Consider the following 23,812-nt stretch of genomic DNA (forward strand, 5'->3'; position numbering starts at 1 on the left):
TAACTGCAATATGTAAATATAGTACGTAGTAAATATAGTAGTAACCTGGTATAGTCATTCAAAGGATTGTTATAGCTTACTATACCGAAGTAAGATATGATTGCATAGTAAATTGAGTGTTACATGATCATTAAAAAACTATCTATACTGTAGTATAGTATACCCTTTTCATCTTTTTGTAGTTTTCTATGATTTCTACTGTGTTTTACTATGTGTATAATGAAGCGTAGTAACTGCAATGTGTAAATATAGTATGTACTATACATCAGGCTATATATCACTATAATATAATACTGTAGCAATGCAGTGTTATGTATTATTATAGTATCATAAAAGTTTGCAATGCTAATATATAATCACTTATGTCACAGTCTACAGTTTACCATATTCACTGTAGAATTTACCTACTATAGTAACTGTTGTAAGATTAACTCACAAAACACTGTAACAATGTATTTAACTTATTTAATAATATATTTAAACATTCACAACACTGACCAACTCTTTCTTCTACTGTTAAGCAATTACTGAGCAAAAAGTACAACTTTTTTGAACGATTCTACCTAAGATTTCTTATATTCTTGTTTTACTTTCTGTGTTAACGATATTCTGCAATTTTTATTTCCTCTTTTGACACAAAAGACATAAAGACAAAATTCTAAAACTAATGGAAAAGTTTCAGAAATTTTTTCGATGTTCATATCATTCGCGGAAACGCATATTTATATTCTAAAAATAGACCTCTAAGAACGATATAAATAGTATAATACTTTAAACAAATACGGTAATAAATACAGAAATCATAATAAATACGTAATAAGTACAGAAGTTATAATAAATACGCAATAAATACAGAAATCATAACAAATACGTAATAAAGTTACAGAGTGATGTTTACAGAAATGAAACTCTGAAAGTTTTAATGGTTATTCCTTTCATTGTATGTATAATATCACATATTTTTGTATAGAACAGAAGTATATGTATCAAACATTACAGTAACTATTATTAATGCAACAAGTTTTGTGTAATTCGACAATACGCATAAATATCAATTTTCTGTCAGAAAATCTTTGTAAAGTACAAAATAAATATATATATTTACCAATTTTACATTGTACTTGCTTAATTATTTTTGCTCCAAAAGTACGAAATAATTTCCATGAAAGTAAACTTTGCAATATTACATATATACCCACATTACACCACAGTTTTCTTTTCATCGTTTCAAGTTTCAATTAGGCTAAAATCATTCACTTGAAGAAAAGAAACGATAACAAAAAGCGTAATCTTAAAACTAGCAAACTTCGAATCGCGTGAATAAAAAAGCCATGAAAACGCTGGAACTATTAAATCTGACTTTTCGGAGAATCAACAATCAAACACTGCCAAAAACAATATCTTTATTTTTTAATTTTACTTTCACCTAAATCTGGTAACGTGATACGAGTAGTTTTGCCAGAAGAAAAAAAATACACACATCTCGCTGTTTTATCATAATAATACTCAAAGTGCGTGTTGAACTATGAGAGTGTCAATTGAAAGAAAGTAGAAATAATGCGACAAACGATTACTTACAGTTGATGTTGCCGGGTCAGCATGATTTTTTCAAAGAAATAAAAGCAGATACGTGCATTTATACGAAGAGACAATACAAATGCACACGTTTGTGCACGATCATTCAAAATTAATCACTTATTTAACAAAAGTCTATGAGACAAACCAGTCTGGAATTACATCGGCACCACACTTGAATCGTATATGAGCGCGCACTTTGCGACTTTCGTATGCGAGCACAGCGAATCCCGATAATCGTTCACGTTCGTAACACTACTCCGTTTGACATAATTTATCTGGTGACCCCACGGCTGGTTACCCGTCGGCCGACGCAAAGCAACGCAGGAGCTGCTGAGTGGTGGGGATATGACAGCGGTAACGGAAACATATAGATATCCTCGGAGTTTGCTAGTTTTGTGTCATGATTTTGTGGCGCCTCTGTATATCATGGCCAACACGTTCCAACCTTTTGGCGCGTTTGTTCAATTTTACTTCTTGCATGCTTTTGTTTTATATCTTCATTTATTACATTATTACATTACATATACTACATTTCAATTTTCTATTATAAATAAACAGAATTCTTTATAAAAATCTACGTACAAGATTCTTTCATATATAATACTCACCTACGTTCTATCACGAAGTTTGCGTTATATACATATTCAATCCTAAATGCACCATTTTAATATAAAAATCTAATGTTTAATTAAAAAAAATTTTCTTAAATGTGAAAAACATTATATTTTATCGTATTCTATCTAAATAGTATCAATCTTTCAATCTAGAACATTTCTTCACACGATTATATTTCATCGTATACATGATACATTTACAAAATTGAATCGTCATATACATACATCGAAATAATCGAATAGTAGTTAAATTGGTAAATAATTTTGAACATTTTTTAATTGTTTTTTTGTTAGTATTGAGTATGTAGAATCGTCGAAAATTTTTTACTCTCATAATGTTGCATGTTTAATAACGAAATTTAATAACATTTATTTCTAGTCTAGTGCCTTCTAGCAGCTTTTAGTTATCACTTATTACTTACTTCACAACCTTCGCTTTTAAATAAGCGCATCTATAGATTTGTTGCATATCGCATATCTCTAGCGTCGTTGCTGCAAGTTTTGTTGACAGATTATATGTTTATGTTACAGCTTTGTTAATAAAACATATTTTTTTAATTTTCTGTAAAATATAAACTTAATTAAAAAATGGAAAATGATAACCCTGTAATATATGGCCTTGAATTCCAAGTATGCAATTCAGAATATGGAAAATCTTAAGTTACAAACATTCACAAATACTTCTCTTAATCATACATTTCTACAGACAATAATAATTTGAAATAAAATATACAGAACATAAATCTTATCATTCATTTTCATAGAGATTTATAATAATTTAATCTAAAGCACTAACCATAATTTCTATTGGTATTCATAATACTTTTTGCTTTATAGACAAGAGCATTGTCGGCTCAAACAGCAGAAACAGATATTGTCAGATTTTTAGTTGGAACACAATCATTGAAATTTAATAACAATCAAGTTCATTTGGTAGAACTTAATGAAGAAACAGGCAGCTTAAAGACTCAAATATTTCATCATCCTGTCGGAGAAATTTGGTCCTTACAAGCTTCTCCTACGGAGCCCAATATATTTATTACTTGTTATAATGCTTTAAATGGTAATTATGAGTAAAACTACTTTTCCTTTTTGGACATTAAAATGATAAATCCTAATTATACTTTAAAAAAATATGTTCTGTTTAGATGATGGTTCTTGTCGGATGAAAGGAGCTCTTTGGAAACTACCAGAACTAAAAGAATATACAAATAATGTTGAAAGTCTTAAAAACTTAGCAGACATTGATACTACGCCATATGGTACAGACCTTAAAACCATTGCTTATCATCCTATGGATTCAACAAAAGCTGTTTCAGTTGTAGATAATAAATTTATATTGTGGGATCTAGCTGAGAATGGCCCACAGGTAAAAATAGATTTCCAAGCTATTTACCAACAGATGTATCTTTTATTTGTTACTTTATTTAGGTTACTACTTCTGGTACTTTAGCTAGTAAAGGTCAACCACGTTTTACAAATGGAAAGTGGAATCCTCATAATGGTTGCAATCAATTTGTTACACTGAATGAAAATAATGTTCGTGGTTGGGACTTTAGAAATCCTGCTGAGGCATCCTGGACGATTTTATCTGCTCATTCTCAAATAATTAGGTATTAAATAAAAATTTGATTATTTATTTTTATTCATAATTTTTATAATTTTATTAAATACAGATTTTAATGTAATGTTACTCTTATATTTAGAGATTTAGATTTTAACGTGAATCGTCAGTATATTTTATCAACATGTGGAGATGATGGATATATGAAATTTTGGGACATTCGGTCACCCACAGAACCTATATTGTCCCGTATGGAACATTCACATTGGGTGTGGAGTGTTCGAATCAACCGTTTTCACGATCAATTAGTTTTAACTTCAAGTAGTGATTCAAGAGTAATATTATGCAGTATTGCATCAATATCTTCAGAACCTTTTGGACATATAGTAACTCCTGAAGATGATAGTACACAAAATGATTACAATTGCAAGAAAAACAAGTAATAATTGATAATTAAAATGTGGTGTAATTAAAATTATCAAAATATATAAAACCAAATTATATATCATTTCTAGGCTTGAAGATGGGGTTGTTGGTAGATATGAAGAACATGAAGATAGCGTTTATGCAGTTGAATGGTCATCTGCTGACCCTTGGACATTTGCATCATTGAGTTATGATGGTAGATTAGTTCTTAATAAAGTCCCCAGGAAATATAAATATCAAATACTTCTTTAAGTGAATTTTAATTTCTGTAAATCTATTAAGATAAATAATTTTACATATATTTCTGTATAAAATTTGTATTGAATTTTATTTAAAGAATCTTATATAAAGTGTACAATTTCCTTCACAAAATTTTTGTAAAGGTTTAATATAAATACAGTAAATATTAATTATTAATTTAATACTAACTTGTAGTATTTATTTTATAACCGATCTGAAACTCTACTTGCTACATTCCTGAGTTGTCCATAAACCTTTGATGGCGGACTACCCAAGATTAAATTACATATAGCTCTTCTTGCTAATTGTATGTTTTGAAAAGAACCGAGTATATGAATTTTACTATCTGCTAATACAATTCTAGTCTTTGTTACATTTTCTATTGTAAACTTTGTTCTTCCACCCTTTCCAGCTAATCTCCCAATTGCTCTAGAAAGGTGGTCACCTTTCAAAGGCTTTACATCTTGAATTTCAAATGTTTCTACAAATAAACCATCTAAACGTAACAAAGCCAAAGCATCTTCCACATCAAAACCATAAATAAATGCTTTTACAAAATCAGCTCCTTTTTGTAAATTAGCAATATCAGGAGTTTCTGGAGCTGTCCGTAATTCTATATTTCGGGTTTTTAAATTAAATCTTATTTGTAATTGTAAATGTTCAACGATGGGTGTAAATATTTTCATCCAATTTTCTTTTAAAGGGGTATACCTATGAGCAGGTACAGATATCTGAAAATATTTTATTTTGCTTTAATAATAGTACACACAAATTAACTAATAAGGTTCAATTATTAGTAAAATTAAATTTTTCACCTTTCTTTGTTCACCATCTTGAATAATTTTAGCCCTTTTTGAAGTTATATGCGACTTCTCTTTTTCTTCTGCACCATTAATTAGTTCGACCTAACAAAGAACATATAATACAAAAAAAAAGAAATATAAAAATACTAAGTAAAAATAATTAAATATTGCAATAAATAAAAAAATTATATTTTTAGAACTTAACCTTAATACTTACTTCCATACGACTTTCATTCGCCTGTCGCTTTCTTCTCTCTTTCGGTTTAGTGAATTCATTTGTTTCTGAATTATTCTTTATTTTCTCTTTATCTATACTCATTTTTTAAAATTACTTAGTTACCAAAATATAAAATATATGACTATTATTTGCTAGGATACTAGGTGAATATATATCCTATGCCACGTGATCAATTGACATGTATATGTAGTTACAGTTTCGTGGGTCATGTACTGATATATATCATGCATATAAATACATATAGCATATGCCTACGTCAATTTACTTTGCAATCATACACATACATAAATGCACATAAAAGATATTTTAGGTATGTGTTTATAATACCTTCTTCTTTAAAGCGCAACGAGATATTCGTCGAACATAATGCATATTTAAAAAATATGAAAACTTTTATATTGTAAAAACTATTATCGATTATATGTATTTTCGATATTATTCAATTTTTTAATTTTTATGAGTTTTTATGTATTATCCTTTTTGTATATTGTATACATATAAATTAATAATTAATACTATAATTTAATTCTTGTACATTAACGTAAGAGGTCATAGCTGGTCATAGTGATACTCATGACAAAAAGGTTTCTAGAATTAATTAACAAGAATGAAAAAAATAGGTAACATTGAAATATTATATAGTATTCGATAAAAGCAATATGAAGGAAGATTTTGTTTGTTATTGAAAAAGAAAAACTTATTATAACTATCTTTAGAACCAATTTTAAACAATTACATGTAATAAATTTTCAAACTTGATGGAAAGTGAATTTAACTTTTAAGTACTTTTATTTTTGTAAATATTAGTTATTACTTCTATAATATTTCACTAATTATAGTATTCCCTTGAAAATAATAATTAGTCTTACTCACAAATACGTCATTGTTTGTATATAAGAGATATGACCCCGTGTAATTATATTAACAAATGTATTTAGAAATTACGACATATCACTGATAAAAAATTTGGTTTTAAAATAAATATATTTATAAAAATTTTAATAAACAAAATTGAAGTTACATGAAACTCACAAATTCTTACTCAATTTGCAACTAGAAATAGTTACAGGTAAATATTTAGCATTATTTACATTAAATTCATAAGTTTACAAAAAATAAAGATTATTTGTTACTTTTATATTTTAAAACTTTCCATAAAAAATATTTCTGAAAAGATTTATATAGTGATTAATATTTTAATGTATACTTCATAAGATAAATATAACAATTATCATAATTCTAAAAGTATGCAAACAAAGTAACTTAAATCTTTTATGATATTTTATTTTTGCAGAAAATATTTGCAAATATTCGTAAAATATTATTTCTTTTTTATCACAAAATAATTATTGTAAAATTAAAACTAGAAATGTTGGTATAACTACAGAATGTATTTCTGTATTATAAATGTTCACAAAATCATTTTGATTTAACAAATGTGTATGTGAGATATCAAAGTAATTCATGAAACTGGGTATGATACAAAATAAGCAATTGCATCTTTTTATAACACATTTTTCATTATCTTTTAAGTTTATGGTAATAATTAATAACAAGAAAAAAACCTTCATCAATGTGTCTACAGTAATTATTAAAAGGTACAATTAGCAAATTACTATATTGTGTATCCACTTTGTGTAATAATAGGTAATAATATAATTGTAATATTTTTTCTCATAATCATAGCGCGATTTTCTTTTCACGTGCTCAATTGTTTTCTACAAATATAGTATTGTATCTAATTTTTTATTTATATATATATTTATATTTATATATCTATATATCCACTTGAATTATTATCAATTTACTTTTACTGCTATTTATATCAATTAACCAAATACTAAAAATACAAACGTTTTGCATAAAGTAGGTTTAAAGTCATCAAGTTTCACCTTAGAGCTGGTGATTTTAAAACGCATATTCATATATATATGATAGAATATTTGTGGCACTGCAAACAAAATTAAGGAGCTTGTAATGCATTCGTTATACATACATACAAATGAGCACACAAAAGTGAACATTTTAATTGGTATAATTATTATAGTCTGCATGAAAATGATGGTACATTATGTGTTTATGAAGCACACTATAAACACCAATTATTTATTGAGCGTTACAAATACACCATCTTTTAAAAATGTGTTGAATATCAACAATTGTTACATATTACAATCAACTTATGATCTTTGGTGTATCAGTATTATTTGTATTATAATACATACATATTATATATGTAATTATATGGCAGACAAACTTTAGAAGCTCCTTAATTATGTAAACATGCGAAAGATTTACTTATTTTTAAAATATTTATATTTACACGCAAAGCTTACTTTCTTTATAATCTATACAATCATATAAATGTAATATTCAATGATAAAATTGTAACATAATAATTCCTAACTTATTTGCCTAGGTTTCAAGAGAATATTTTACATCGAAATTACAATTTATTTTTTTCCTGCTGGTTCTTAAATTGTATTATTAAATTACTATACTTTACATTTTACATTATACGTGATTCCGTTACAATATAGGACTGAATCAAATTAAAGGCAATTTAAATGTTCATTTCTTTATATGTTTTATATACAGCATAAATTCCCACCATGTAAAATAAGCATGCTATTATTTACAATATATGATTCAAGATCTATTGAAATAAATTTTGTTAAACAAGCAATGTTCTAACTAAATAATTTAACTAAATATTAAAAATAGAAGAAAATTTAACAAAATCATTGTTCAAAGTAGTACGATTTCGTTCATTGAATGCAAGTTTGTTAAAATTTTTCCTATTTAAAATATTATTGAATTCAGTACTCAACATTCATGTCGCAGAAATATTTTTTTAAATATATACTACCCGATAGCCATCAAAGCTTCAATAAGGAATATGAAGAAAATACTTTATTTAAGATTCTTCATGAAACCTAAAAATAATAAAGAGATAAAGAAATTTTGTTGGGGAAAAATAGTTTATCTTTCAAAATCTTTGAATAACTCTAACTCAAATTAGGATTTATTCATTTATGAAACAATACAATTTTGTGGAAAGTTTTATATAAAACAGAAATGTTAAAATAATCATAATATAATATTTTCTTCATTTCTTTATACATAACGGAACGTATGTAGAATTACGGAACAAACGAATATACATTACTAATGTGACATTCTAAATGCAGATTTTCAATATAAAAAATGCTATGATGGCTATCACAGGCTCATTTAAAAATTCTAGCTCTCAACTATATAATTTACATTTATACAATATAAAACTAGATTATCTGTTCACAAAAACAATTGTTCATATACAATAGTTCATATACATCACATACATACATATATAATACAATATATATGTATGCATACACATTTTTGCATATTTTAAGTGAGCCAAAAGGGTGCTTCTAGTGTACTCAGTGCACAATCACAAAAAGTAATTAATAATATGACAATGTTGCACAACTTGAACTATCGCTAATGTAATAAAAATTTAAACAGTTTCTATATGTACAATGAGGGTGCTTTTATATATCTTTACAAGAAGTTATTTACAAAATATATTCATTTATATATTACCTATCAAATTAACATTGTATTATTCGTTTTTCTATCATAATTATTCTTATTATTTCTATATATTTATGCACGATTTATCCCAACGTTTTGTTTGTTTTATAAATAAAATAAATCCGTCTTAATAACTCTACATTTCTGCCCTTTGCAATGTTGTGACTCAAGACAAACTTCCTGCTGAAAGACTATGTTTATTGAGGTGAAGAAAATAGAGATTTTGTAACACTATACATAACATAAGGATTCGTTAAATTTATAATAATGCACATATAGCTTTATCATTAGATAAATTTGTAGGAAAGTATGATTATTCTATAAATATATTATAGACGTTTCTTTTGTTATGAATATAAATTCAAGCAAGTATTCTAAATTCAATATAACTATTTATATAGGAAAATATTTACTATGCAAATATTAAATTTATAATGCAATGGAATACAGGATATAAATTAAATATCCTTAAACAAAGCCTGTCAGTGAAGTTGTCAGAGTTGCGACTCAAGCCCCACCAATCAATGAAATTTGTCCTTGAGAAATGTACATTATTTATGGCAGTACAGTCAGATTTTATTTTAATGCATTAAAAATTTGGACTTTCTTTTACCATTATTAATTCGTATAGATAATAACCAATAACCAAATAATAAATAATAATGGCTCTTGAAATGTAAAATTGGTTGTCCTTTATCGTTTATATAATCCTCTTTGATTTTAATTAAATAATGAATTTATTAATGGTTATTGCAATTAGTATTTTAATAAAGTAGTACTATACATATTCAATCTAAAAATTTTGAATATGTAAAATTTCGTACATGCTGATGATGTAACATAATTTACAAAATTACTATTAATAACGTCCAGTAATTAAAGACAGAATCATAAAAGTTTGGCAAAAGAAAGTTGCACATTAACTCGGCAGTTTTGGATCAGTTCAGTTACTTAGATTAAAGTATAATGCATTGAGCAGATTATTCTGAGTAACTAAACTTTGCTGTTTAGGAGTAAAGTGTAATTGAGAACGCTTAGACGGCAACAAAAAATAATGAAGTACTTTTTATTCCTTTTTTTTGCTTTTACGATGAGCACTTTAAACATTTAAAAACATAACAATGAAATCGTATCCTAATATTTAGAAATTTGTTTCAAATATTCCCGTTAGTATTATGAAACATAAAATTAATATACATATAATATTATATATATATATATAATATATATATTATATATATCATTATATATATTATTATATAATATATATAGTATAAAGTTTTATACATGTAACTTACTGAATCTCAGTGTATACTTCCTATTGCAACAAAAATTTGGAATACCATCCAGCACTCTAAACACAATACTCCTGTTATATATGTATATACAGCAGCATTGTGCGGTATTGACGCATGCATTTCACCAGGTGGGGTCCAGCCACACGGCGATCACATAACCACTTATAACAGATACACAATCAGTCGGATAGGCCTTGACGAGCGACGGTAGCTAATCACTGTCAAGGTCACTTCCCGAAGGTCATTTGTTTTCTCGGGATATTCGCCTCCGTTTTGCCTGCTCTGTTGCTTCAGCTGTTACTAAAACAATGTTCCCGCTGTACGAGGTGTCTTCAATTAAAATGGTATGTGAAATGTATAATTTATAAACAATAATGCGATAAATATTTATTAATATAAGAAGTATATATATTATGTTTAAATATAAGTTTATATGTAGTGGTACCAAATATATTGAAACATACTGAATATCTATTATTTCACTAATCATAAATTGTGTTTATAATGTATATAAACTTTACATACCAGCACCACTTCGAGTTTTTCGTCTAGTAATATCTTCTGTAGATCTAGATGCACCCCTTGTATTGCTTGCTGGTGTTGCCAGTGGCGAAGCTGTGTTCTGTCGAACAGATCTCCTTGTTGTTACTTCTCCTAAGGATTCATTATTGGATACGGATGTACCACGTAGCCTTTCCTTTCCAGCGGTAACTACCGTAGTTGTATTCGGTTGTTTGGTGGTTAACAAACGGCTCTCTCTTTGCACTCTATTACTGGCATTGAAATTTGATATATTACTGGAATTAATTTGACTGCCAGAAACAGTTGTGCTTGTATTTGTTCTAAAATAACAAAAATTTATTTACGTAGCGGGGCTCTCAAATCTCTGACATATTCAGATATGCACTGCTGCTAAAAGAATGCTGAACCGATGTTGCTTACTTTTGATCTTTAGACTTTGGAGAGGCAGCGGATGTTTCGTCTGATAATCGCATTCTTGCTTTTCCTACAGATTCAATCAATGGCTCATCATCAGACGAATCTACTTCTACCACAATGGGACCTAAAAATACAAAAATTTTTGTATCAAAATATTCAGGCCCGATTTCAAAATAATATTTATAAACGGCACAAAAGTAATTATTCATAAATTATGGAAAACATGACTGAGACTGAGACTGAGAAATGATTGAATACTTGTGTAGATCAAGTTATTATAGACAGTTATGCAAATATGTATTCATATAAATACAAATATATACAAAAAATTATATGTATAATCAAAACAGCTTCAGTGATTCAGCGTGAAACAGTTTAGAACGATCAATTGTTAGTAACACCTTTATTACCCTGTTTTTGGCAGTCTTTGTTATTTTATAGATCAATATAAACAAACAAACACATATTTAATATCTAAAGAAATTTTCTTATATATACATAGTGTTTCATGTAATTTTATCACCTGAAATATTTGTTTTGTTTTCAAAATCGTAAAAAATGTTTTGCAGGAGACGATAAATGGCGAAGACTGTTTTATTTTAGGTGGAAATATCTCAGAGATATTAAGATCATTCTTATTTGTATGCCTCATAGCACCTGTTAAGACGAGTTCAACGATCTAAGAGGTGCATTGAAGTTACAACAGTAACCATTAAAGATTCAAATTGTTTAACAATTTATATGTTGGTTTGCCAACTAGTAATTCCCTTTATCTTGTCTCGTTCTCGCCCTAAAAACTTTGTTTATTTATTTTTCTTTTTTTAATTGTAGTAACTATTGAAAATTTACTTATTCTTTTTATGTTCTATAAAAGATTAAATATTTACTTGGGCCTGGTTACTGCCCGTTTAGTAACCAGATTTACATACATCAAAATAGCTGAACAACTTTCAACTGTGTCCATTTTGAACACCTTCCCAAGAAATGAGAGAAATATCTTGAAATACTTTGTAGAATAGGTCATTGAACTCACTTTAAAAACTGTTATCAGGTACTGATAAAAAAAGATAAACATCCATTTAAAAAGATGGAGATGACCTTAATATGTTCTTAGTATGTTCTTGACCACCTAAAATGAAAATCTTTGCATCACATGATAATCCCTACAAAACCATACGCCTTTCATAGGAAAAATGTTTTCATAACTCTAAAAATAGTGATGTTGTAGGTAATAAAGTTACATGACATACTTCGTACATAATATACCAATATAGGAGATAACATTACTAAATTACTGAATTGCAATATAAAGTAAGTAATATAAGATAAACACCTTTTTTAGCCTTGGCCAATATATTGAATCCTTTTTTTGACTGTTCTTCTTTGACAGGTACTTGTTTCTTTAAAGCAGCTTCATCAACACCCATACAAGCTTTTATAAGTTCTGCAGCATTCTCTGAACATTTTCGTTTTCCTGGCCTTGGTTGTGGATCATCAGCAGTGCTAGATGCTACAGAACTTTCACTTTCTTGGCGCTTCCTTTTCCCAACTTTTATTGTCGTATTAGGAGATAATTTAGATACTCCTAATTTAGGACTTGCTTTAGCATATGGTGATATACTGCGTCTCTCCTCTAATTTATTAGGACCATGAGGACTACTTTTTGGAGTTTTTACAATATCAGGACTGTTCAATTTCTGGGATCTAGTTCTTAAAGATCTTTTTTCATTGGTGTCATTTGGTATTTCTATTAGAAGTTGCTCCAGCAATGACTTTGGTGGTCTTTTAACATAATCATCTGCATTATTTGAAGTTAATCTTTCTACAAATTGTGTTTCATCATTGTCTTCTATACATATAACATCCTGTCGTCCTTCTAATTCTTGTTTTCTTCTACGTTTCCTTTTAACATGTTCAACATCACTGGAATCCACTTCTGGATTTTGTGCAGCTGGGCTTGGAGTCTCATCCCTTTGTAAAACTACTGGATTGGAGTACGTATACAGTGGTGGGGTAATTCTAATTGGCTGAGGATCTTCACCAAGAGGCGATTGAATACCTATGTTTATATCACTCGCATCATTTACAATTTTCTTAACCAAATCATCTGCAACTTTTTGAAGATTCATAGAAGGCTCTCTAACAGATATTTGTTGATGGCTTTGTACATTCGATTTTTGGTTTTGATCGGAACATTGTTCTAACTTAACAGGTGTTGCGTTTAAAGAAATGTTACAGCTTTTCGTACTATCTGATCGATCATTTTGCCTTGTATCATCAACTTTTTCATTGACATTAGATTCTACTTTGATTTCAGAACTAAAACTCTGACTACTGGAACATGAGTTATCTACCACCACATTAGCCTCATTTGTAATTGTAGTATCGAGTTTTTCTGTCTTTACCTTATTATAAGCAACATGATTTTGTATTACAGGCACACCATTATTATTTTGTCCATGAGGTTCATCATTTAATCTAATTGCACTATTACCATCTATGACTGTCTTTACATTATCTTCAGATACACTTTCTGGGGCTCTTGACACTTCATGTTTAATGTTCGTCTTACCCTGATCATGCTGGTTGATAGAAGGTTCTAATTTAACGCTACAACTGTCTTTTTCAGAAAAGTCATTTGTTTGTTGCTGTGCGCATTGCAATAAGTTATCACTACTATCCACAGTACTGGGTACAGAAGTAGTCACAATAGTCACAGATCCTGTCACTAGAGGGCTGGATACACTTTTATCAGTCACTTCTAAACTAGGAATCAAGTCACTATGACCACCAGTTCTCTGTGTTGTTGAAGTTGAGTTTTCACTAGATATATTTTTCATGTCATGTTCACTGGAATTTGATATATTGCGATTTAAATGATTTTCAAGATAACTCGCTACAGACACAGGACTTAACCTTTGCGGGCCACTGGACTTTAGAAGTTCCGAATGGGAATTTGAACACATATCACTACTACTAGTTGAGGAAGGCACGTTCTTATTGGTGATTGGTAGGGAAGATTCCCCTTGAACAGCAGTTTTTGCACTGTTTTGTGTTACTGATTCAGACGCTGGCCTATGCAAAGGAGATTCCCCTTGATTTGGTGATTTCTCTGACAAAGCATCCATTGACTCAATACCTGAATCTTCACCACCTCCTCCACTGCTGACTCTCTCTACATTTGCATCTACTCCAATTGCAATTGGAACTGTAGTTTCAAGTAATTTTTGCTTAACTTTCGCTTCTGTTACATTAATTTCTCCGACTGGTAAAGATGGCTTGCTAGAAGGTACATCAACACTTTGGGATCTGGGCACTTGGTCCACTGAGTTTCCTATTGCTGAACTTTGTGTAGTTTTCAGTAAACTAATTCTTTGCACATTATCAATCTTGTTTTCCACTGTGGATCGGTCAGGTTGCTTTATATGATTTTGAATCACTTTCTTATGACCAAAATGCTCTATTTTATTATGTCTGTTAATGGTAGCATTTGCATCACTTTTTGAAACCATATGGTGTTTTAATTTTTGATTGATTTGACTTTTTGCCATAATATTACAATTTGTTTTGCAATTATCCATTTCTGTTTTACTTTTTCCAGAAATAATCCTATTTACAGTTGACTGTGTATTTTTAATAGCGGTTTCTACATGTGTAGATACTTTGCCTTCAATATTAGTAGATGGATTTGAATCATTCTGTGTAGATATAGTTGGAGGTACTAACCCAGAATTTTCATTCTCAAATGATGAATTGCTAGTAGATTTTGTATTTATATTCGTGCTTGTATTTGTATTTGTGTTTGTATTTGGAACTGTACTGGCGGAGGAACATTCAGAAATGGTCTTCTGACTGTTAAAATGTGTAGCCTCTGCATCTTGAGATTCTGTAACATGTATAAAAAAATAATTAATTGTATGTATTTAATAGATAATATTAAATCAGTATATTTTAATTCATACACAAAATAAAATCATCAAATTCACCTCCTAAATGCAGATCTTTTTCATCCATTAAACTTAATCTTCTTCGTTTTTCTTGATTAATTAAATCCTTCTTTACACCATTTACTTCTGTTAATCGTGAAGCAACAGCATTCAAGGTATTTTTTTCAATGACGGATCGAGTAATTTCACTGTCGCTCGTTCTTCTGATTTCCCCTACTTTCTTAACAGTATTGAAATCATTGCTGGCTAAAAGTGTATCAGTTTTTCTTACAGATTGGCTTGAATCACCTTTATAATTAAGTTTTCTCCATTTTGCTTGGTTATCCAAAATTCTGCCACCAGACAATAAATTTTGTTCACGATGTAAACCATCTCCTGATTCTGATTTCTTTTTAGAATCTCTTCTTTTAGTTTTTCCTACAAAAAAGGAAATAACATTAGAAAATTAGTAATTTAAATACTAAAGAATAATAATGTTTATTATTTATATTACATTAATTTTATTATATTATATTAATGTTTATTATTTGATATCACGAAATATAATGAAACATAGAAGAAAATTTGTACAATAAAAACGTTATATATATATCTTACCTCCACCTATTTTATGCTCTTGTATGTGATTTTGAACATCTAATTCAACTTGAGCTTTTGTTAAAGATTGTTGTGTGTTCAATGGCTGGTTCAAAATAGTAGTTTTATGTTTTGAAGGGGATGGTATTCGACTGTTTAACGGTATATCATCGACATCACTACTTTTACTTGAACTCGGTTTTGTAACACCAGTTTGCACACGTACAACATCCATGGGTAATTCTTGTTTTAAGGCATTAGGTTTTGATACAACTGTTTGCAGTATATTATTTACTTTGCTAATAGAATTGGTGCTATTGATCATCGTGGAATTAGATAAAGGTAATTTAGATGCGGATGAAGTACCTATAATCATGCTTAAAGATTTCTTTTGCAACAACTTGTTCCCATCTATACATTCTTTCATTTTTTTCAATTTCCCCCGCCTTTTTATGTTAGTCGGATCAGATTCACCGTCTTTCAACGATTTCTTTTCCTTTTTCCTGATTTGTACTACCGAAGCATTACGTCCTCTTAAAGAAATATGTAACGGAGGCACTCTTGGTTCATCACCAGTCCCCGAGTTGGGAATACCAGTGCTAAACATTTTATTTACCGATTTATCGGCTTTCCTAATTGGTGGTGTGTTTACAAACGAAACATCAACTTTATAAGCTGGTGTAACAGGCTCAGACTTTTCTAACTTTAGCCTTAGTTTGATTTTTTCTCCAGGCATTGGACTTTGTGCGGTCTCTCTGTTAGATTTTATTCTACTATGTTTCAAACTTCCTTCACTGGCAGTAGATTTCACCGTGGTTTCGGAATCTGATTGATCCGTATTTGTTGTTGTATCATTTCTTCTTGAGAAATTACTGTCTGCATCGTCGTCGGAAAATATGGAATTTGATCGGTCATTCGATGGCGACGGAAAGGAAAAGAAATCATCTTGGTTGTCCACTGCACTCTCTGGTTCTGAATCCGAACTCTCACTAGGCATTGGTTCCAAATGCCCGGTTAAAGGGTTGATAAGAAACTGTCGTATTTTACCAGTCGACGTATATTCTGGTTCAGGCGTCTCTTCTTTAGGCTTAGGAGATTCGGATGTTTCAACCTTGATAGCAGGCGAAGTGACATTACTATTAGAAACATGATTAGCGTGAGATCCACATTGAGAAAAGGCACCTGAAACCTGATTCGTACTTGGCAGGCGAGTAGTATTAACCTGAGCACCTTGTGGAATAGAGTTATTTTGTGCGTTCCACGTGGTCCCATTAGCATTACTAGTTGTAGCCTGATAATTTCTGCTTAAAATATTTTGACTTTGTCCGTAACGAAAATCAGTCGTGGCGTTAGTGTTAACATTAATATTTTTAAGTTGATTATGATGTAATTGTTGTTGCACATTCATTACTTGATTTTGTTGCCCTAAATGGGACTGTGGTGGAACCTGCTGTCGCGAATAAGGAGGAGGGGTTTGCTGACGCTGATTATTTAAGTAACTTAGCCGTTGTTGTGGAACATTCATGCCTACTGACGAGTGCTGCATCAATTGTTGTTGTTGTAAAAGTGGTTGATTGGGCACGGGTGTAGATTGTAACGATGTATTTACATTTTGCGGTTGTACCAAAGATTGTTGTTGATTTGAAATCTGTTGTGTAAGCAGATGCGGAGTATTCATGTTTTGTTGTTGATTCAACTGTTGCTGTTGTTGAGTTAGAACTTGATGTTGCTGCTGTTGCTGAAGTAGTAACTGCCGCTGTTGCAATGGTGTTCGAATTTGCTGCCCATTTACTGGATGTCTAATTGGCAGTTGACCCTGTAATTGTACTTGTGAAGGTCTATAAGCCAATTCTTGTCTAATGGGAAACTTCTGCTGTATTTGTACTTGTGCATGTAATGGTGATGCAGATTGTTGTATTTGTCCACTAGCAGAAGCTTGATGTATTGCTTGCTGTGCTATATTTTGCGCAGCGCCACTAATTACATTAACTGGATGTTGTTGAGGAATAGTTGAAGGTTGATTAGCGTTAACAGTCGCAAATGCAGATGTAGAAGATTGAGACAAATCAGGAATGACTGTTGTTCCTCCAATAAGATCCTCTGTTCTAAGAGAATCTAAATTCGGTGGTGATTCGCTAGGTGAAGATAGATCTTTTCTTCTAACTGTTGGCTTTTTAGTGGGTCTCATACGATTAGTAAGTCCAGAATTATCGATAACTGGCTGTAAAATTTTTTGGCCAGGTATCACGTTGTTTGGATGCGAGGCAGCATCGTTTTGTAGAAGATTTACAAGAAGTGGACTGGATAAAGCAACTTGATTTCCATTACCATTTGAATTCCCTGCCAGATTATTACTGTTTGGTGACAGACTAGATGTGGTGGTAATTGGAGGCTTGTACTGATTCGTTAACTGACCAACTGGTGCAACTGATTGAGTAGTAGTATGACCAGCAGTTAATGTTGTTACTGTCGCCAAATTCTCTTGAGCAGGATAAGGCGGTGGTGGCTGTACATGATGCTTAAATTGCATTGCATTTTTAATCGTTGTCGCTTGTGATTCACGACTATGTATCGCTTGGGCAGCGTGTGTCATACTGGCAAATGGGAATGGACCATTATAATTATTCCTAGGTGAAGCACTGGGATTAGTTACTGATTGATTTCCAGAGACACCAACGTTGCTATTGCCTGATGCTGACTGTACAGATTTTGTAAGGAAAGGTGGAATAGGATCACAGTCTGTAGGTGCAACTACATTTGGAGAACGAAACTGTGGTGCCTTTTCTGACGATGTGCCTAAAATAATATAATAAATATTAAAAGGAAGAATGTCTTAATTTTATAAAATATATAAAAAGCATACCAGCTGCAATTAGTTGAGCCACATTACGTAATGCTGAAGAAATGCTAGATGTATTACTTGGACCAGGTAAAGCTGTTGGAGGCTCACTGTCCACATTAGTTGTATTACTAGTGGATTCATTTTGAGATTTGGCACCACTGTCTTGTGAAGGTCCTGAACGTAATACAATTTCCTGTGCCTCTCCACTAAAGCGATTGGCTATCCTCAATGATATTACCTATTATACAATTCATAGTTTACATATTTTGTACATTTAGTTAAATTTCTTCAACTTTTATCCTTGGAATACAAATAGCAGGAACCAATGGCTGAATCAAATGCAACTATTAATTATGTATTAAATGTATAATACTGTTATAGAAGACATGAAAAGTAAGACATTAAGAATATAAATTATAAGTAAATAATATTTATTCTTGTTTGGTATTTCTAATATATAAAATTGTAATATTCTGAAAAAATGTTCAATTACAGATATAATTTTTGCAATTACTGCACGTAGAATTATATTTATTGTCATTTTTAATGCGAATCATTTCCAAGGTCACCTTCATTACATTTATCGTACTTTTCTGAAAAATACTATCTTATATATTTCAAAAATTTAATAGCACTTCTTGCAATGTTCCTAGTTAATAGAGTATTTGCCATTTCTTATAAAAAAAATGAAAGTACTGAGACAATTTTTTCTAGTATAAAATACAAGTAATGTTATAATATCTATATCCTAGGTCTTTGTTAACTCAGCCACTAGCATACAACTATATATACAAACTGATTCATATTAAATAACAGATATTACCTGATCTCCTTCAACCTGCACTGAAAGAATTCCAAGTTGTGTGAGGGTTGAAGAACCCTGAGCTGCCAATTCTCGAAGACGTAATGCAGCTTCTCTGGGTATTGAAAATGTGACTCTGACAGAATTCCATGGCTCTACCTTGTTTACTCTTAAACCATCTCCTTTGTCTATAAATCATTAAATATCATACATTGTATTGTTATACACTGTGTTCAATATTAATGGTATTTCTAAATTTAAAATTAAAAACTGTTATCTGTAAAAATTACCTTTGCAAAGCAAAGATTTAAGATGGTCAACAATGATTTTAAATTTGTGTGGAAATTCTGGATCTTCTAAATTACCTTCACACGTTACAACTGTTTGAATTAGATCACCATCACTATCAGCCGCCATGACTACAATATATACAAATTTATAACCTAATTATATATGCACATACAAATATAAATAAAATTCATTTCAAGTTTTATAAACAAGTTTATTATCATAATTAAAAAGAGAAGGAAGGGTACAGAAAGACAGAGAAAGAAGAATTTAAAAGTAATACATTTCCCTATAATAAAGAATTAATGTGTGTTATTATATTTTCATATTAATTGAATGAAAAAAGTATTGTTTAACAAAAAGATAAACATTATTAAGTTACATTAAATTATACAGTACAAAATATATAATTTCATATAATCTGTTATACTTACCAACCACAAATCACATAACTACCCAGAGAGGTTACAAACGCCTCAGGGTATCACTACAATATGTGGTGATAAGATGTTTGACTGTCGGTTTCAAACCGACAACTCCAAACCACTCCAGCACTAATAAATATGCTTATTGTTTCTGTAAGATAAAATAATGTACTTTTATCAGACAAAATTAAATAATAATTTATTTAATTTATCTTGTAATATAACTGTGTTTAAACAATTTAGAAATATAAAATGTTATCAAAAATGTCAATTTGTAATGTCATAAATCTACCTTGACATAACAAAATAAATTATTTCATATCTATATATGGTATGACATGGCATATGTAACTTACACATTATAATGTAAAAATTGTCCAATATGTAATTTAATTTGGAAATTATAAATTATTTATCAATAATTACATAAACTTTTGAAATATATGTCATTATTAATTTCTCATTATTAATTTTTTTATGAAAAGTTTTTATTTCATTAAATTTTATTAATATATTGCTTATATAACTTTACTCATTATGTATGGAATTGCATTAAAGTGGAAATAACATATATATGATTATAATCTGAAAGTAACAAATAAATTAATTAATTAATTTTCAATTAATTGGAGTCAATTATAAATTACTACAATGTGCAATAGAAGTTACAACAATTTATAGTCATTAATATATATAAATATGAAAATTAATTTCAAATTATAACTCTTACGAAATAAAATCATAATGAAGCTTCAGAAATACATGTTAAATTAAGATACTAATATACATATATATTATAATACTAATATATTAATTATAAATATAAGAAAATAAAAATAATTTGAAATATATAAAATATATTAAAAATATTAATAAAATAGATATTATTATTAGTATTGGTTATTTAATACAATTTCGTTTTGTTATATCAACAAATGACAAATTATAATACATATTTATAATATATATTTATACAAATATGACTGTAACAAAATTACAAAAATGAAAAAATTTTATAAATATTCATGCAGAAATATCTAAAAATGGATAAATTGAATCAAGTTTGGCCAAATGTATGGGAATAATAAGGGAAAGATTGAGTATAATATCAAAAACAACGAATAAAAATGTAAAATTGACAAGTCGAAACAAAACAGGAACGAAAACATAGTGCATAAACAAAAAGTGAGGCCAATGAGCATTACTAGGTTATAATTTGATCGCGATTTTTGCCAAATTATAGAGATTAACGAAGAAAATACAAAGCTACCATCAATTGTACTATCGATATTTACCGAATCGACAAACATGCGATGAAACATAAACGATTTTGAATCAAATTTTACTACTCACGAACTGCAATTAAAATCTTTTGGGCCACAAGACAGGGGCACAACTTCTATGTGGAAGAAAATAGGTTATAGAATATTTTTTTCAACCAGACATAAAATGTAAATTGTCGCGCTAATCGGAATTTAGTATTCTGGTGAGAGATTAGCTGATTTTGGCAATTTTCATAACGTTTTTTGACAAAATAAGGCATACTGAGCACTAGATATCGGGGGGCCACCATTTTGTCCGTCGGGGGAGGTGTACGTGAAGTGGGCTCAAGCATGCTCAAGATAGACCGTCAAAAATCTGAACATTTTTATTTTGCAGCTTTTTTCTATACTTCGTAATTACATATGCTTACCGAAAACAAAGTTAAAATTCGATAATGATTAGTATGGTAGCCAACGAGCCTCACTTCAGTCTTTGCACAGAACGATTTCATACCGTATGAACACAAGAAAATTTTAACGTTACCCCATTTCTTTCCAACTTCGTGCGGGATTTCTCGCGTTGAAAATGCACGGAGCCACACCACAAGAGCACTAATTTTAATCTAAAATATACCGCGCAAGTCCTACTTCACTTTTTGCACATAGCGCGCGGTAGAAATCACGAAAAAACTCGACATAATCGGTAATATAAAGGGACAAGTCATAAAACGCCATGAACAATAACAAGGAGCCGCCATTTGCAATGCGAACAACTGACATGCGCAAATCAATCGCGCGGAGCATACTGGGTATTTGTGAGGCGCCATCTTGCCAATCTTAACATTCGAGTTTCCTAACCTTTTATAGTTTCAAATTTATTGAATCTATTTATTTATTTATTATTATATTTATCAGCCTCATATTTCTAGAAATCTAATACAATAAAATAATTTATATAGTCCTAATATGTGATAGGGAAAAGTATTTATTACAGCTTCTAGTGTTGTATAAAATGAATTTTTGCTCTTATAAACAAGTATATAATTAGCTTCAAAATTAATAGTTTTGAAATAATAAATTATTAGATAGTTTTAATATTTTGAATATTTAACATGAGAAATAATTAAAATTATTTTATATTTAAACAAAAGTCACTAATCTGTTAAGCTTAATAAGAATTAAGCAATTCAAGTTATATCTTGAATTATTATAAAAAAGAATGATAGAAATAAAAATAATTATGTTCATATACCACAAGCAATAGTTTAAACCAAATACACAATCTTTTATATATAAAAGTCCTTAGATTTATTTAAAACATAGGAGTTTCGATATTATGTAATTATTTTATATAACATTTATTCACTAAACATGTATATAATTTCTTAAATAAGATTTTATTAATCCCATTACTATTTTATTAGTCTGCATTATATATATTTGTATTATAATTATGGATTATAAGATTCCATAAGTCCAGCTTCGTTCATTCTTTGCAATGATTTCATTGGATCATATGTTCTAGAACATAATAGAATATATTAATAAATGTATGAGAAATAAAAGCAAAATATTAAAACGTTTAAGATGTTTCAATTACTTGTAAAATTCTTCAACTTTCCGTTCATATACATCAGAAACAAGCGTTTTCCATGTTATACCAACAGTAGCACAAAGTACTGTCACTATCCCTAAACTTTTCTTAACTTTTGACACATGAAGATTACGAAGTTGAGGTTTTGGTAATCTTCCTTCTGACATCTGAAATATTATTTTCACATAATAATATATGTACTACATACATATTATGTAAATATAATTTTAAATATGTATTTCCTTTTACAAGCAAATATTTCTATATGATGGACATTTTAATAAACATTTTTACAGTCTGTTATTACCATAAATATTAACATTATTTTTCCATGATGTATTATTAGTCAGTTTAATCAATATGATGTTGATTAATAAAATTTATGTATTAGATAATAACATATAATACTTAGAGAAAAATATATTTTAGGATAGTGAAGCAATCTCTTAACGCTTAGCATATTATATTAAAATAGTTGAAACATCTATAGTTTAAAAGCAATCTTAGTACAGATATGAAACATATTACATAACATTCGATACCTTTCCTATTTACATAAAAATGGCAATTAATTTAATTGTAAAATAAGCAAAGATCATTAAAGAAAAGATTGTTTACATACTTTAATAATGCAAATTATACACTATTCCACTCAACTCCAAGCTATATACGTATTATACTTTGAAGTCACGTCGATATTGTATCAGCCGGAACCTCTTGTAAACCATTCGTAAACTGACAAACTGTGAACTATTAAACTGTAGATGCGTTCTGCAATCAATCCTTTATAACCCATG

The 23,812-nt window shown here is 29.4% G+C and overlaps 5 protein-coding genes across 20 annotated transcripts in view; 1 reads left to right on the top strand and 4 right to left on the bottom strand.

The window, feature by feature from the left end:
• LOC117161533 (uncharacterized) overlaps positions 1–1,894 on the bottom strand; it is a 53,342-nt gene extending 51,448 nt beyond the window's left edge. For 3 of the 7 annotated variants that reach the window (XM_033343135.2, XM_076623882.1, XM_076623879.1), the window contains exon 1: positions 1,579–1,893. The gene's annotated coding sequence lies outside the window, so the exon portion shown is untranslated. Of the gene's footprint in view, positions 1–1,578 lie in introns of all 7 variants that reach the window. The other 4 variants (XM_033343138.2, XM_033343136.2, XM_076623902.1 and 1 more) reach the window with 3 other exon arrangements.
• Positions 1,894–4,604, top strand: LOC117161521 (EARP-interacting protein homolog). Of its 2 annotated transcripts, none has more exons than XM_076623914.1 (6): positions 1,894–1,932; positions 3,030–3,255; positions 3,341–3,561; positions 3,624–3,805; positions 3,899–4,195; positions 4,272–4,604. In XM_076623914.1, exons 1-6 carry the CDS (start codon positions 1,924–1,926, stop codon positions 4,432–4,434), a joined length of 1,098 nt encoding a protein of 365 aa, XP_076480029.1. In that variant the 5' UTR covers positions 1,894–1,923; the 3' UTR covers positions 4,435–4,604. The 2 variants fall into 2 exon arrangements, with proteins under 2 accessions (XP_076480029.1, XP_033199005.1); XM_033343114.2 differs by lacking the exon at positions 1,894–1,932 and adding an exon at positions 2,624–2,822.
• l(1)G0004 (RNA-binding protein pno1) lies at positions 3,820–5,649 on the bottom strand. 2 transcript variants are annotated; one of them, XM_033343116.2, is made up of 4 exons: positions 5,443–5,649; positions 5,238–5,327; positions 4,612–5,153; positions 3,820–4,456 (listed from the first exon to the last, which is right to left on the bottom strand). In XM_033343116.2, the coding sequence occupies exons 1-3, from the start codon at positions 5,542–5,544 to the stop codon at positions 4,626–4,628; spliced, it is 720 nt and encodes a 239-aa protein (XP_033199007.2). In that variant the 5' UTR covers positions 5,545–5,649; the 3' UTR covers positions 3,820–4,456; positions 4,612–4,625. The 2 variants fall into 2 exon arrangements, with proteins under 2 accessions (XP_033199007.2, XP_033199006.2); XM_033343115.2 differs by lacking the exon at positions 3,820–4,456 and having other exon boundaries at positions 4,473–5,153.
• A 1,184-nt stretch (positions 5,650–6,833) lies between these two features.
• LOC117161520 (uncharacterized) lies at positions 6,834–22,179 on the bottom strand. 8 transcript variants are annotated; one of them, XM_033343111.2, is made up of 11 exons: positions 21,966–22,179; positions 20,169–20,310; positions 19,737–19,865; positions 19,468–19,634; positions 18,666–18,882; positions 15,824–18,598; positions 15,266–15,643; positions 12,613–15,165; positions 11,283–11,403; positions 10,866–11,113; positions 6,834–10,640 (listed from the first exon to the last, which is right to left on the bottom strand). In XM_033343111.2, exons 3-11 carry the CDS (start codon positions 19,861–19,863, stop codon positions 10,582–10,584), a joined length of 6,645 nt encoding a protein of 2,214 aa, XP_033199002.2. In that variant the 5' UTR covers positions 19,864–19,865; positions 20,169–20,310; positions 21,966–22,179; the 3' UTR covers positions 6,834–10,581. The 8 variants fall into 8 exon arrangements, 7 of the variants coding, with proteins under 7 accessions (XP_033199002.2, XP_033199000.2, XP_033198999.2 ...); XM_033343109.2 differs by having other exon boundaries at positions 6,834–10,670; XM_033343108.2 differs by having other exon boundaries at positions 6,834–10,634; positions 10,866–11,182.
• Positions 22,180–22,763: 584 nt separating this feature from the next.
• On the bottom strand, positions 22,764–23,794 carry cype (cytochrome c oxidase subunit cyclope). Its single transcript, XM_033343146.2, has 3 exons — positions 23,638–23,794; positions 23,022–23,182; positions 22,764–22,942 (listed from the first exon to the last, which is right to left on the bottom strand). Exons 2-3 carry the CDS (start codon positions 23,180–23,182, stop codon positions 22,873–22,875), a joined length of 231 nt encoding a protein of 76 aa, XP_033199037.1. The 5' UTR covers positions 23,638–23,794; the 3' UTR covers positions 22,764–22,872.
• Between the last annotated feature and the right edge of the window lie 18 nt (positions 23,795–23,812).

Source organism: Bombus vancouverensis, chromosome 2 (assembly GCF_051014615.1).
Source record: "Bombus vancouverensis nearcticus chromosome 2, iyBomVanc1_principal, whole genome shotgun sequence".
Taxonomy (NCBI): domain Eukaryota; kingdom Metazoa; phylum Arthropoda; class Insecta; order Hymenoptera; family Apidae; genus Bombus; species Bombus vancouverensis.